The sequence below is a fragment of the Ammospiza nelsoni genome, chromosome 11 (genome assembly GCF_027579445.1).
Source record: "Ammospiza nelsoni isolate bAmmNel1 chromosome 11, bAmmNel1.pri, whole genome shotgun sequence".
NCBI lineage: Eukaryota > Metazoa > Chordata > Aves > Passeriformes > Passerellidae > Ammospiza > Ammospiza nelsoni.
Genome location: NC_080643.1, coordinates 1,008,375 through 1,022,700, shown reverse-complemented (window position 1 = coordinate 1,022,700; position 14,326 = coordinate 1,008,375). Strand labels below are relative to the sequence as shown.

The window sequence follows — 14,326 nt, the reverse complement described above, 5'->3', positions numbered from 1 at the left end:
TCCTCGTCCTCCTCCTCATCCTCTTCCTCCTCCTCCTGTTGCTTCCTGGGCACAGGAGGCACAGGGCCCCTGGGAGATGGGTTATTTTCAGATGGAAGATAACTCTGTGTGTGATGCTCAGGGCCTCTGGGAGCACCCAAGGATGGCTGAGCTTGGCTCTCAGAGCTGTTTGCTTTTCCACAGGGTCACACCAGTGCTGCTGCAGAGAATCAGGCCCAGAGAGTTCATTTAGCACAACCTGTTCGTTGCAGTCTTGTCCTGGAAACAATCCGTAATGTCTTGTAGATTTAATAACTTCATATATTTTATAAATTACAATCTATTTATAATTTTAATATATTTTAATATTTTATAATTCAATAAGCTACAATTGTAAAAGTAATGTTTCCCTTACATAAATAAGGAACCAGGGAGGTATCTAAGCGACCATATCCCTGAGGAGAATTTGCTGTCCCCTGTCCTCCCTGGAAACCAGAGCCTCACTGACACCTTCTTTTTGTAAACAGCAGCAACAAAGCCCGAGTTAAGGATCTGAGCTTTTCACTGGCCTCTGCTCCAGAAATCCATTATTTTCTGAGCAGCAGATAAGCAGGAGCTCTGGCTGCCTTCCCGAGCCTGACTTCACCCAACAAATTAATTGCTTGTACCACGTCCATTACAGTTGTCCAGGCTGACCTCTGCCTGCGTGGCAGCCTCTGCCACATCACCAATAGTTGAAGGATTGTTTTATTCCTCCTTCCTGCTGGCCCATCGCTCTTTGGGCTGCTTCCACCGGTTGGCTGTGATGGGATTTAGTGCCTGCTCTGCCAGCTGCCCAGATAAAGGCAATGTTTAATTATACAGCAGCTCTGACAGTGGATCCTCCTGTGCTGGAGATCACACCACACCCTGGAGGGTGCCAGAAATGAGCCCCTTCCTTTCTGGCAAAGTCTTTGCTTATCCAGGAGAAATTTGGCTGAGTCTTGTTTGACAGGCAAGTTAAGAAATGGTTTTGAATATTCTCTTGGATGTGTTTAACCAGTGTTTACTTCTGAACAAATTGTCTTGCTAAAAAGATCAGGCTTGGGTTGGGTTTGCTCGTTGGGTTTGGTTTATTTTTCTGAGGAATTTTTGGTTTGTTCTGCGGTTTTTGGGTTTTTGTTTTTGGTGAAGCAAATCTGTCCAGGGGGAGATGGAGTGTGTCCCCAGCACTGCAAAGGCTCAGGGATGGGAGGTGGGATTTTGGTTTTGGGTGGGATTTTGGTTCTGGGTGCGTGGGCACACCTGGAGGGGCAGCAGTGCATCACCAAGGCTGAGCTCCCTGGTGTGTCGTTCCCTGCTGAGAAAAGCAGAATTGCTTCACCCTCACCCCAGGGCTCTCAGCCTGAGCAGGGGTGAGGGCAGAGCTCCCAAGGCTGAAGTACAGAATGTGTTCAGGTCTGGGAGCTCAGAGCTGTGCTGGGAGCTGGGCTGGGCACACGAGTGACTCGGGGAAGTGAAACACAAACTCACACTGCAGTGACTTCCCCCATTTCCATTTGCTCCTGCCAGTGCCCCATTAAAGACACAAATGGCTGCTTTCCTGCACCAGCATCCCCTCCTGAGCCCTCGAGGATTACCTGCAGCTTTCCTGGGATTGAGGGTAAGGGGAAACACTCATGGCTCCGAGAGGGGGAATGGCCATACTCGGTTCTGCTCAGGAGCTGATGAGTGTGCCTCTGAGTGCTGGATGCTCTGAGTGCTGAATGCTGACTGTGGTCTGTCCCCCTGATTTTTTAAGATTTTCTAAGCCTTCTGATGTTGACATTCTTGTAGCGAACTTTCTCACACACTTTCTGGAAACAACTCATTGTTTTGCATCCTTTTATGGAAGAAGAGAAATTTGATGGACTGTTGGTTTGTGCAGTGTCATTGGAGAGGTGGCACTGTCACCTTCCAATCCACTCTCACTCTTGGAAAACTATAAATGTTGGAGTCACAAAATAAACTTCCCTTTTTCCTTCACCTTGAGAACAGCGGCGTGTGCTTGTGTTCCTTCGTGTCCTGTGGTGACAGTGGCCCTCGAGGCAGGCTCGAGGGAGGGGAGGCATCCTTTAGGTGCAGAGGGGCAGGAGATGCTGCCCAGCACAGGTGTGGCACACTCTCTCGAGGGAGGGGAGGCATCCTTTAGGTGCAGAGGGGCAGGAGATGCTGCCCAGCACAGGTGTGGCACACTCTCTGCTGCGTTTAGTCAGCGCTGCCTCACCCCAGGTGCTCAGCAAGGCCAAGGAAATCACAGCATGGCAGAATGTGTTGGTTGGAAAAGGCCTTTCAGAGCTGAGGCTGGTATTTCTCCCAAGGAAAGCACAGCAGTGAGAGATGCACAGGCTGTTATTATATTTAGTTTCCTGTCTGACAGGGCCAGATTGGGTGTGGGTAGCTCAGAGCAGAGGGGATGGGGCTCAGGTACAAGGAGAAGGAGAGCTCAGCTCCAAAGGCAGGAAACTGCAAAGTGACAAACAGGGTTTCCAGGAGATGTCCAGTGGTCCTTGTTAGCTCAGCAACAGTGGGAGAGAGACTGGGCACTCTCATGGATATCAGGAGGATCCAGAGCAGTGATTGCTCTATCAATTTGTGTAATGTAATCAGAATAATCTTTGATGCTTCAGGGCTCCAACCAATAAAATCAGGAGGAGAATAAAGATATCTGCATACTGTAAAACTGTCATTTTCTTCTGGTGCATCTGCTGCATCTTTCAAAATCATGAGGTGACTTCCAGCAAAACAATGGGATTTATTAGAAGAAGTGATTTATTTCCGCATCCTTCCTGAACTGAGCACTTGAGGAAAACTTGAGGCTCCAATCACAAGACTCAGAAATAATAATAATAATAAGAAGAAGAAGAAGAAGAAGAAGAAGAAGAAGAAGAAGAAGAAGAAGCAAGATTCTGACTGAGGAGCTTTAAATGAGCAAGAGGTAAACAGGCACCAAAGAGCTCTCCCTGGGTGGAGATGCAAAAGGGGATGGAGCTGGTGGGAACAAGGGAGAACTGGGAAGGAAATTCCATGTGCAGTAGGTGATGTGAGGAGCTGGGATGTGTGTGCAGGGGATGGGGATGGGGCTGGTTCAGCTCCACCCCCCTGGCAGAGAGGGTGGGAGTCTGACAGCACTACAGAAAATCTCTGAGGAACTGGATGGTCCTTCAGCTCCCTTCCAACCCCACCCATTCTGTTGCTGGCAGTGTAAAGGGAGGCACTTTTCTAAGATGTGTGGGTGATCTGAGAGAGGTGAGGCCCTGGCACAGGTGCCCAGAGCAGCTGTGGCTGCCCCTGGATCCCTGGCAGTGCCCAAGGCCAGGCTGGACACTGGGGCTGGAGCACCTGGGACAGTGGGAGGTGTCCCTGCCATGGCAGGGGTTGGATGAGACAATCATTAAAGTCTCTCCCAATGCAAACCACTCTGTGATCCTGTGACTGGGCAGGTTCCTGCACACAGGTTCTGCTGGCCAGAGTGTGTCAGAGGCCATGGAATGAACAGCAGCTACCCCTGGTCTGGTATTTATGAAGGAGAAATTAAAGTTTGTCTCCAAAAAATGTGCTTGGTCTGGTGGGAGCACGTGAGAGATGCATTCTGCATTGGCTGTGATTGGAAATGCGCCAGGGCGTGGATTTGCCGGTCAGGAGGGAATGGCAACAGGTGGTGGTGTCCCTTTGGGTGTTTAGAGTTTTGGAGTAAAGGGAACAAAACCAGGATGTTCCAGCATCCTCGAGATCTGGGCGTGCAGAAGGAAAATGGGTCTGGAGATCTTAAAATAGAACGAGCTCAGCTGCATTTCTTCGGGTTTGGGAGTACGGGGTTACATCCAAACTCCTCCTCCTCCTCAGCGCTCCACTGGTACCCACCTCGGCGGGCGGAGGCTCTGGTTCCCATGGCACAATCCGGATCGATGCTCTGGATGCCCTGGGCTGCCCGGGCGCTCCCGCTGTCCCCGGCTGTCCCCGGCGGCACTGCCGGGCCCCGCGGCGCTGCGCTCCCCGCCGGAGAGCGAGGCGGAGGATGAGGCTGCCCTGCTGCTCCTGCCCCTGCTGCTCCTGCTGCTCCTGCTGCTCCTGCCCCTGCTGCTCCTGCCCCTGCTGCTGCCGCTGCTCCGGCGGGGCCGAGCGAGCCTCCCCCGCGCAGCGCCTTTGGCGGGCGCTCCCGAGCCGCGCTGCCCGAGCCCGCTCCGCTTCTGGCTGCGGGGAGCGGGTACGGGATGCAGGGAGCGGAGTGCAGGGTGCGGAGCCGCCTCGTTCCCCCGCTTCCCCCGTCCGCAGCGCCGCGGGTCCGGTACGGCCGCCAGCCCCATCTCGGGCACGGCCGGGACCCCGCGGCTCCATCCCCGTGCCCATTGCGATGCCCACGCCGATGCCCACGCCGGTGCCGTGCCCGTGCCGATGCCTACGCCGGTGCCGTGCCCGTGCCGATGCCCACGCCGGTGCCCGTGCCCGCGGCCGGCCGGGGCGGCGCGGCGGGCGCTGCGCAGCGGCGGCGGGCGGGGCGGGGGGCGGGCGGGGGGCGGGCGGCCGGGCCCGTTTAAAGCGGCAGCGGCGCGGCGCGCTCCCAGTGCCGGTGCCGGAGCGCGGCGGGCAGGGCAGGGCAGGGCAGGGCAGGGCGGCCGAACCCGCAGCCCTCCCCCGGCCACCCCATCCCGGCCGGCCCGGCCCCCGGGGAGCGCGGGGCAGCGCCCGGGGGCGGCGGCGGCAGCGGCATCACCATGGGCCGGCCGGGCAGGGTGCTGCGGCTGCTGGCGCTGCTGGAGCTGCCCTGCTGCCTGCTGGAGCTGCTGCTCGGGGAGGCGGCCCGCGGGCAGGAGATGTACGCGCCCCACTCCATCCGCCTGGAGGGGGACATCACCCTGGGCGGCCTCTTCCCCGTGCACGCCAAGGGCCCCCCGAGCTCCCCCTGCGGGGACATCAAGAAGGAGAACGGCATCCACAGGCTGGAGGCGATGCTCTACGCCCTGGACCAGATCAACAGCGACCCGGACCTGCTGCCCAACGTCACGCTGGGCGCCCGCATCCTGGACACCTGCTCCCGGGACACCTACGCGCTGGAGCAGTCCCTCACCTTCGTGCAGGCGCTCATCCAGAAGGACACCTCCGACGTGAGGTGCACCAACGGCGAGCCGCCCGTCTTCGTCAAGCCGGAGAAAGTAGTTGGAGTGATCGGGGCGTCGGGAAGTTCCGTGTCCATTATGGTGGCCAACATCCTCCGGCTGTTCCAGGTAGGGCCGTGCCGCGGGGCTCCGCCGCTCCCGGCTCCCCCTGTGCCTCTCCAGGTGCTCCATCCGCCTCCCTCCGGAGCAGCTGCTTCCCCTCCCCGCCGCCCTCTCCCTTCTCCACGGTGCGTGGCGCTTTCTGGATTTATCGCCCCATTTGCACGAAGCAATGCCTGAGGGAAAAGAGGAAAGGGGAAAAAAAGGAAGAGAAGAAGCGCTGGTTGCGCTGGGTTTGCGTTAGCGAGAGCCACGGCTCGGCGGGGATGGATGCGGGCGCACGGATCCCGGGGGGCACGGCCGGCTCCGCTCCGCTCCCGCACCGAATGCCGGCGGTGCGGGCACGGCCTGGGGGTCGCGGGGGGTCGGGACGGGGCCGGGAGGGGGTCAGGAGGGGCTTTCTCGGCCGAGCCGGGGCTGTGCGGGGCAGCCCCAGCGCCCAGCGCCTGCCCGGCTCGGTGCCGGCTCCCTCCCGAGCCCGGAGCGGGGGCAGCGGGGGCGGCTCAGCCCCGGGCTCCGGGGCTCGGGAGGAGCGAGGGATGAGCAGAGCCGGGGGATTACAGAGCCGTGTGTGTGCGGGGGAGATGCGCTGCGGCGCTGCCCGCTCTCCCCCTCCTCGCCTCTCCCCCGTTCGCGCTGCCATCGCGCCCGTCTCGCCCCCGGCGCCGCGCCTCGCTGGGTGTGGAGCGCGGAGATTTGTCATCCCCGCTCATCCCCTGCCCCAGGGCCGTGCGGGGCCATCTGGATCCCCCGGGATGAGGGGGTGTCCCTCCAGGGCTGGGATGTCCCCCCGGGATGAGGGGGTGTCCCCCCGAGGCTGGGGTGTCCCCCCAGGGCTGGGATGTCCCCCCGAGGCTGGGGTGTCCCCCCAGGGCTGGGATGTCCCCCCGGGATGCGGGGGTGTCCCCCCAGGGCTGGGATGTCCCCCCGAGGCTGGGGTGTCCCCCCAGGGCTGGGATGTCCCCCCGGGATGCGGGGGTGTCCCCCCGAGGCTGGGATGTCCCCCCGGGATGAGGGGCTGTCCCCCAGGGCCGGGGTGTGCCCCCGGGGCCCCGCAGCAGCCGCCGGGCCCCAAGCGAGCGCCGGGTGCTGCTCGGCAGCGATCGCGGGTGCGGTGACAGTGACAGAAGCGCCACCAGATGCATCGTGAGCAGCGGAGTTCTTCGCTCCCTGTCCTACGCCTTCGCATGCGGAAGGTGGTGGAGGGATTTTTTTATTTTTGTGCAGCGGGCGGAGAGATCCCCCGCGTTTCCCAGCTGGAAACTTGTGAGGCTTTCACGGCAGAGGCGCTCGGTGCTGTGGCAGCCGCCGAGCCTCCCGCTCCCATCTGCTGCCGGTGCCATCCATCCCCGGCCGAGCCCAGCGGGGCGATGCTGCCCTGAGCCGTGCCCGGGCATTTCCCTGGTATATTTATTTCGTGATATCACACCCACGAGCCGCTGCTTTGCCGTGCTCGCTCCATCGTGGCGGATGGCAGCGCATGGCTGCAGTTCAGCGCTGGATCCCCGGGTCTGTGTGCCCTCACCGTGCCGTGCCTCCCGCTCCGGCTGCTCCCGCTCCCCTGTGCCCGGAGCCCCCTGAGCCCGGCTCACGTTGTGCCCGGAGCCCCCTGTGCCCGGCTCACGTTGTGCCCGAGCCCCCGTTCAGCCGCTGCCAGGAGGGTGCAGGAGGCAGCTCTGCCACTCCAGCTCCCATCCCACCGCCAGCCCGGGGCACTCCCCACCGACATCCATTCTGAGGGAAACCGAGGCACCCTTAGGATAATGCCACAATACCTGCAAAGCCTCTGGTGATACGTTACTTGTCAGAAAATCAGATATTTGGACAGTTTTTCCATGTAGAGATATTTATATGAACTAAATGTTTTAATGTATTGTGACTAAGCATCTGTTCAAAATTGCAATTTAACCAGATCATCCAGAAAGCAGGAAGTGGCCCATGCTGAGGGAATTTATTGAACATCTATTTTACAGCTTGGATGAGCTGCCTTGAAGCAGATCTTTCATGCTGTAGAACTGTTCCCTGTTGTCCTCTCCTCCTTCAAAACACGATTTAGAACATGCTCAGCCACAGAGAAATAGAAAATAACTATTTTAGGAGGAGAAGTAGACCTGTTCAACAGCTAAGTGTCATTGTGTGTGGGTGGATGAGAAGCTCTAAGTTAGCGGAAAGAAGAAAACCAAGTACCAGTCACAAAAAATCTTGTTAACCTCAGAACTCTCTGAAATTGCTGAGTGTGGCAGCCAGCTTGTTTCTCAGGGGTCACTGTGGGTTTTGCTGCCTGGGGCAGTGGGTGAAGGGAGGGTGGATGGCTCTTGAACGCTTATTTGCATGCCCAAACTGGCTTTTCCCTCGCATCTGGTAGGTAAAGGCTCTGTGGAGGCCCCTGCAAAGAAATCCTAATGGAGTTTGTGCTTTTCTGACGTATCTTGGGAGAGAAGTATTTGTGCTGTGCTTCCTGTAGGGAGCAAATGGGTGTAAATCTGTATCTGTAGAAATACATAACCCATCCAGAGCACAGCAGGGCCTCCTCAGGCAGCTCCTGCTGCTCCAGGCGCTTCTCCCCAGGAGGGGCCGGGTCCGTGCAGGCTCTTCATCTTCCTCTCCGCATGGGAGGCAGTGCTGGCTGTGCCTGCGGCTCCCTCCCGGCGCAGGGGCTGCGAGCAGCCTCGGCCAAAGCCAACAGGTGCAGCGGCAGGAGGGCCGGGGCTGGGCTCCCGGGGCTGCAGCTCATCCCTGCAGTTACTGCTGCAGGTGCTGCGGGAGCTCTCCTGGGGTGGGGAACGATGGGGGTCTCCACGGCACCGGGGGTTTGCTGTGATCTGCCCCTCCCCTGCTCTGCAGCTCTGCCCTCACCCAGCCCGGAGCTGCTCCTCGGGTAAAGGAGCTGGGAACAGCTGGGGTGGGAGCGTTCTCCAGGGATGGGGCAGGCACAGAGCGCTGCTGGAGCCCAGCTGAAGGGCTGCTGCTGCTGGAGCCAAATGAGACTTTGGGCTGGTCAGTGCTCCTGCTGGCTCCCTAGGACGTGTGTCAAAGGCAGGGACGTCTTCCCAACACGATTCTATCAGTGCACACCAGTAAATAGCAGCCCGGTCATAAATTAAATATCCCTCCTAAAAATAACACCAAAATAATTTGGAAAGCTGCTTCCAAATGCACCAGGGAGTTCAGGCAGGATGCTTTTAGGCTGCTGGTTTTGCTTTGGAGAAAATGCTGTTCCTTTGGAGGGCTGTAGCTTTCCCTACAAATGGAACTCCATGATAAAACCATGGCCAGGGTGCTTCACGGGAGTAGAACCATGCAATATGGGGAATATCAGCACCCTGACTCCTCTTTTAATGCTGCAAGACTTATTTTTGTGCTCCCTACACTTATTTTTGTGCTCCCTGCAGACTTCTCCTGACAGGCTTTAATAATGAGCAAATTACGGCTTCAGGTTTGTGTCCTCCGTGGGTGCAATTTGAAAGAGTCAATCAAGAATAATTTTGTTCTTGTCTAAATCCCCGTGGGGTTTCATCAGGGGTGGCTCTGGTGGCCCAGAGGGGGCTGTTCCCGAGCCCCTCCAGGGAACTGTGCAGCAGAGTGGGCTAAGGCAGCGCAGGGAGGCTGGGAGTGCAAATTGGAACATCCCCGATCTCCCTGGGGGTGTTGGCTGCCTTTCCTTCCTGCCGAAGGAGGAAGATGACAGTTGCAGTCCTGCCTTCTGCTCCAGACACAGTAATCACAAAAATGAGATTATTTGGAAAGGAAGGGAGCTTAAAAGTGCAGCTCTGAGTTGGATGCTGCTCTTTTCTTGCAAAGTGCACACGCTGTTGCCAGGCTCTCTGGGGGAGGCTGTCGGGCTGGGGTTGGTGGGGATGGGATGGATTGGGATGGATTGGGATGGCATTCAGCTGCTCCAGAGAGCGAGGGGAGCTCTGGAGCCTGCTCCTGCTGGAAATGCTCCTCAGGCACAGGGAGGAAGGGCAGGGCTGTGTGAGAATTACAGAACCATGTGTGATCCCATGGTTCCATCAGATCCCTCAGCAGTGTTTGCTTTCTGAGGAGTTCCCCACTGCTGATCTGATCAGTGTCTAGAAACTCCTTGTGATTCCCAGGAAAATGCCTGCAATGGTTGTTCCTCCATCTCGGTTTCTTGCAGGAATGTGGGATCCCATTCCATGGGAGATAATTTCCATTCCCAGCCCACGTTTGAGCCCCTCCTGCTGACCCTGCCCTGAGGAGCTGCTGGGGAGGTTTCATTGCTGGAATGTACCTGGGATCCCACTGGGGCTCGAGAGGAAATCTCACACATTTCAGCAGGGTTTTTCCCTGGATGCTAAGTTATTAATCCTGACCTGATTGTTGCATTTTTCTCTCCTCACTTCAAACAGGACAACGCTTTTTAGGCAGTGGAGTAATGATTCATTTTAGAGAAGATATTTCAGGAAACTCCATATTTTTTCAGTTTCTCACATAGAGAATGCAACAAAAAGCTGAAAATAGGAAACAGCAACCTTTAATTCTTTGCCTCCTCCAAAAAAAAGGGTTTTTGTGTTCTTTAATGAGCTTTCATTTCAGCAGCCCCTGAGTATTTGTCCTTGCTGGTAGTGAGGCCCTGATGTGTGTCAGACCCTGACATGCAGGGCTGGGCCTCAGCTGTGAGGCTGCTCCAGAGAGGTGGGATCTGATTTTTCCTGGATAAACAAAAGGCCAGGAATATCCTCCCTTCAGGAATTCCACATGGGGAGTCACTAATGAGAGGCTGGAGGTGCTGGGAAGGCGTTTTTCTGGAACGCTGTGTTTGGGAGGTAAAATTCATTTTCCCGACAAGGCAGAATTCAATTTGAGCAATAATCTTGGCTCTTAATCTGTTTTCAAGTGTCTCTCTCGAGGCAGGAGGGACTGCAAAGGGTCATTTGGAAGGAGAGTGGTTCTGCCAGGAGAGGGATGCTCATCCATGGAGAGGGACAGGGAGGGACATGGGCACAGGATTCAGGGGTAACTGGGGCTGGCCCGAGGGGTGCAGGGACAGGGAGAACACATTTCCAGCAAGTTCTCTTGTGCAATTCCCAATTTGCTCTTTGAAACAAACTAAGGTGACCTCTCTGGAATGACAAATGGAGGGATCATTTCAAGGCATTAATTTTATATAAGAATTATTGATCTGCTTTGGAATCTCATAACAGTAATACTACAAAACTACATGTACTCTGTTCCATATTTTATTCTATTAAATGAGTTTTGCTTGGAGACATTAAAGCCATCCAGCACAATAGTGTTTCATAAGATCAGATGTTGTTATTTCTATTTATAGTGGTATTCAAATTAATCTCAATGAGTGACAATGCTGACTGTCCCAGACACTGGACCATGATGAATTTTATCATAATTTTGGGAGATACCATGCATGTAATGAAGGCTGTTTGGAGAGCATGGAATCCAATCCAGCCAGGCCATTAGTGGGGTGAGAGGGTACCCAGGCAGAGAGAGCTAAAGGAGAACAAGGATTTCCAGAGCTCTGCTCCTTCCTGGTGATTCATGAGCTCCTCCCAGGCCCTTCTGCTGAGGCAGTGCAGTTGTTCTGAGCCGCCACCACCACTTTAATGGCAATAAAGCCTGCTCCTGCTGCTGCTGCTGCTGCTGGCCTGGAGCATGGACAGGGAAAGGTGGTGGCCCTGTCCCACCGTGGCCACAGCTCCCTCCCGGGCAGTGTCCTGTGCTGCCCTGGCTGCAGTGAGCCCAGCCCTGAGCCCGCAGAGCTCTGCAGCCCTGGCTGCTGCCCCACCAGCACACACTGGCACTTCTTGGGGTGGGCTGGAGCTCCTCGCTGTGCCCAGGGCCACCATGGGCTGTGTGTGCCCTGCTCTTTCAGGGCATGCTGGGTGGGTGCAGTGGCTGCCACGGGGGTGTCCTTCTCCATGGGCCGTGTTTTGGAGCAAAGCCTTTTGCAGCAGAGCCGGTGTCAGGTGCAGGATGGGGCAGCCCGGGCACACCCAGGGCTCCCACCCCTTCTGGGGGCACAGAGTGCCCCTGGCTGACAGAGGGCACCCCAGGCCCCTGTGGCCGTGGTGCTGAGGACACTTTTGCTGTGTCATTTGGGATCTGGAGAGCATTAAGATGCTGGGTGAGTGCTGGGCATTCTCCTCTCCCTCAGCTGTCGGGTGATGCTGGCTGTGCCTCCCTTCCCAGCCTGTTGAAATGAGCTTGGCAAATGTTCCCCAAGCCCTGGGACGTGCTCCCGGCTGGAGATCGCCCCTGGCATCGCTGAGGCACTTGGGCTGCCTGGCTCTGGCTGGCACCGGGAAGAGGAGAAGCCTGGAGAGCTCCCCTTGGCAGTGCCCTGTGCTCCTGAGGTGCTGCAGGTCCATGTTTGCACATTCAGGGCACATCCAACAGCTCTGGTTTGGGCTGGGTTTGTGGGAAAAGGATGGCCTGAGCTGTGGGGGTGGAGGGGAGGGCTTGAAGCAGTCACAGGTCACAAGATTTTGTCCTGATGATGGTTCTGCTCAATGCCTCTGAGCATGGTTGTATATGTGGGTGTTGATAGAATAGATAGATAGACAGACAGACAGACAGACAAAAATATCATTGTTGTGCATTCTTACACTGTAAATGTGTTTCTTTAAGGTCTTGCTCAGGGCTTGGGCTGGGAAGGAGAGGGCTGTGCTGGGTGAGCAGAGGATGGAGCACCTCTGGGTGAGCCCTGGCACCTGTGTGGCATTTTGGTCCTGCCTGTCTCACATTAAGATGATATTAGGGCCCAGAACAATCAATCATGGGTGACAAATAGAGAAAAGATGTGGTTTAGGAATGCTGAGCCACCTGAGAGGCTTCAGCAGCACCAGCACCAGGCTGTGCTGGGGCTTGGCTGCTCCTGTGAGGGGAGAGCGGAGGGAGGAGAGGCTGAAGCTGCTGGGAACCAGGGAAGAATGTGGGGAGGTTGGTGTTGGCCCTGCAGGGTGAGAAGGTGCTGGAGGCGGATGCTGTGCAGGAACAGCTCTCCTCCACCGCAACAGAGCCCCTGCAGCCATGCCAGGGGTGCCAGCAGGGCCAGGGGTGCCAACAGCCCAGGCAGCTGGCACGCTCCTTAGCCCAGGGCAATGCCCTGCTGGGCCACTGCCAGCTCACAGGCTGGGCAATCTGGAGCTGCCTGGGGGTGTGATCCTGGAGCTGTGCTGGGTGTGATCCTGGAGCTGTCCGGGTGTGATCCTGGAGCTGTGCTGGGTGTGATCCTGGAGCTCTCTGTGTGTGATCCTGGAGCTCTCTGTGTGTAAGGCTGGAGCTCTGTGTGTGTGTGATGCTGATCTGTCTGGGTGTGATCCTGGAGCTCTCTGTGTGTAATCCTGGAGCTGTCTGGATGTGATCCTGGAGCTGTCTGGGTGTGATCCTGGAGCTGTCCGGGTGTGATCCTGGAGCTCTCTGTGTGTGATCCTGGAGCTCTCTGTGTGTGATCCTGGAGCTCTGTGTGTGTGATCCTGGAGCTCTCTGTGTGTGTGATGCTGATCTGTCTGGGTGTGATCCTGGAGCTCTCTGTGTGTGTGATGCTGATCTGTCTGGGTGTGATGCTGGATCTTCCCTGCTGGGTGTCAGAGCAGAGCCCTTGTCCCCATGGGTGTCCTGGTGTCCTGGCACAGCATTTGCTGCTTTAGAAGCACTTCTGGCTATCCACAGCCTGGTGCTGAAATAATAACACCCAGGCAGATCTAATGGGTGGCAGGAACTGAACCCTGGGGTTTAATGGCAGCTCCCAGAGCACAGACAGCCCTGAGTGCATGGAGTTGTTTCCCATGTGGGTCCCACCAAAACCCAGCCCTAATGGATAGGACCAAGGCCAAATTCCATTTAATGAAAAATGGCAGGAATAACTGCAAAAATAAAGACAAAGTGTCAGCTCAGATTTGGCAGGAAGTTGTCATTTTTGCAGGAATAAAATTCAGCACTAATAGAGATGGTTTAGTGATTTTTAAAGCAGGTAATTTTGAGGCAGGGCTTGAATGCACAGAAATTATATTGACAATAAAATTTAATTAAACGGCTTTTTGTGGGTTTGTAGTTTTTCTATCTGACAGCAGTACAGAAAATCTCCGAGTAACTGGATGACCCTTACGGTCCCTTCCATCCCAACCCCTTCCATGGACGATGACGCAAAGAAAATCATCTTTTTGAGATGTGTCTGCTGTGGCTCCGTGGAGGATTTGCAAAGGAGGAAAAGATGGTTTGATTCTCCAGCAAGCCTTGGGCAACAGGAATGGACAACGGGGATGGACAACGGGGATGGACGACTGGCATGGACAACTGGCAGGGGCTGCCCAGGAGCTCTGCAGTGCCCATCCCTGGAGGTGGCACCTGGAGGTGGCACTCGGGGCTCTGGGCCGGGGAGAGGGTGAGCATCGGGCACAGCTGGCACCGCCTGGGCCGGGCGGGCTGTGCCAGCCTCAGGACCCTGGGACCCTCTGCACTGGCAGCTCCTTGCCTGTTCCATCTCCTCCAGCAGAATGGTGGTATCCCAGGTGAAGGGTTTTGGCCTTTCACAGGATTTTGGAAGCTGGCACAAAAGGATGAATTTTCCATCTGCCTGCAGTGCCCAGGGTGGCAGCAGCCCCGAGGGAGTGACAGCTCCTGTTTGGCCAAACTGGAAATGTGGGAATGAGCAATGGCCTGGGGTTTTCCAGCCCCATGAGGATCCCAGGGCAGCTGCACAAGCCCTTCTGTAACCCACCAGGATCCCCAACAGCTCAGTGTGAAACAGCAGCACAGCAGAGGTCATGGAGTCCCTGGAAAAGCCACTTTCCTTCTTCAGGAATATTTCAGTGATGCGATAAACTGTGAAGAGCATTAAATCCACGAAGAAATGAAATAAATCCCAAATACAATTTTTCCCACCTGTGAAAAATGTATTTTGCTGGGGAATCGAATTGTTGTTAAAAAATACCTCCCACCCCTGTGCTTATTTCCTCAGGAAGAATCTCCTTGCATTTCAGAAGAGAATGAAATAACTCTGAGCACAGAAGCAGGAATGGGAAGCACAGAATGAGGAATGGGGCTGAGAACTCATCTGTAAAATGTCCTGCTCGAGCCCAGCCCAGCCTGTGCTGCGCCTGTGGCAGGGGAAGGCTGAGGTGCCTCCTGTG

The 14,326-nt window shown here is 56.2% G+C and overlaps 1 protein-coding gene across 2 annotated transcripts in view; it reads left to right on the top strand.

Moving 5' to 3' along the window:
* Positions 1-4,677: 4,677 nt before the first annotated feature.
* Positions 4,678-14,326, top strand: part of GRM7 (glutamate metabotropic receptor 7) — a 164,509-nt gene continuing 154,860 nt past the window's right edge. The window contains exon 1 of one of the 2 annotated variants that reach the window (XM_059480060.1): positions 4,678-5,222. In XM_059480060.1, coding sequence (XP_059336043.1) covers positions 4,713-5,222 — 510 coding nt within the window. In that variant the 5' untranslated portion in view covers positions 4,678-4,712. The remainder of the gene's footprint in view (positions 5,223-14,326) is intronic. The other variant, XM_059480059.1, reaches the window with a different exon arrangement.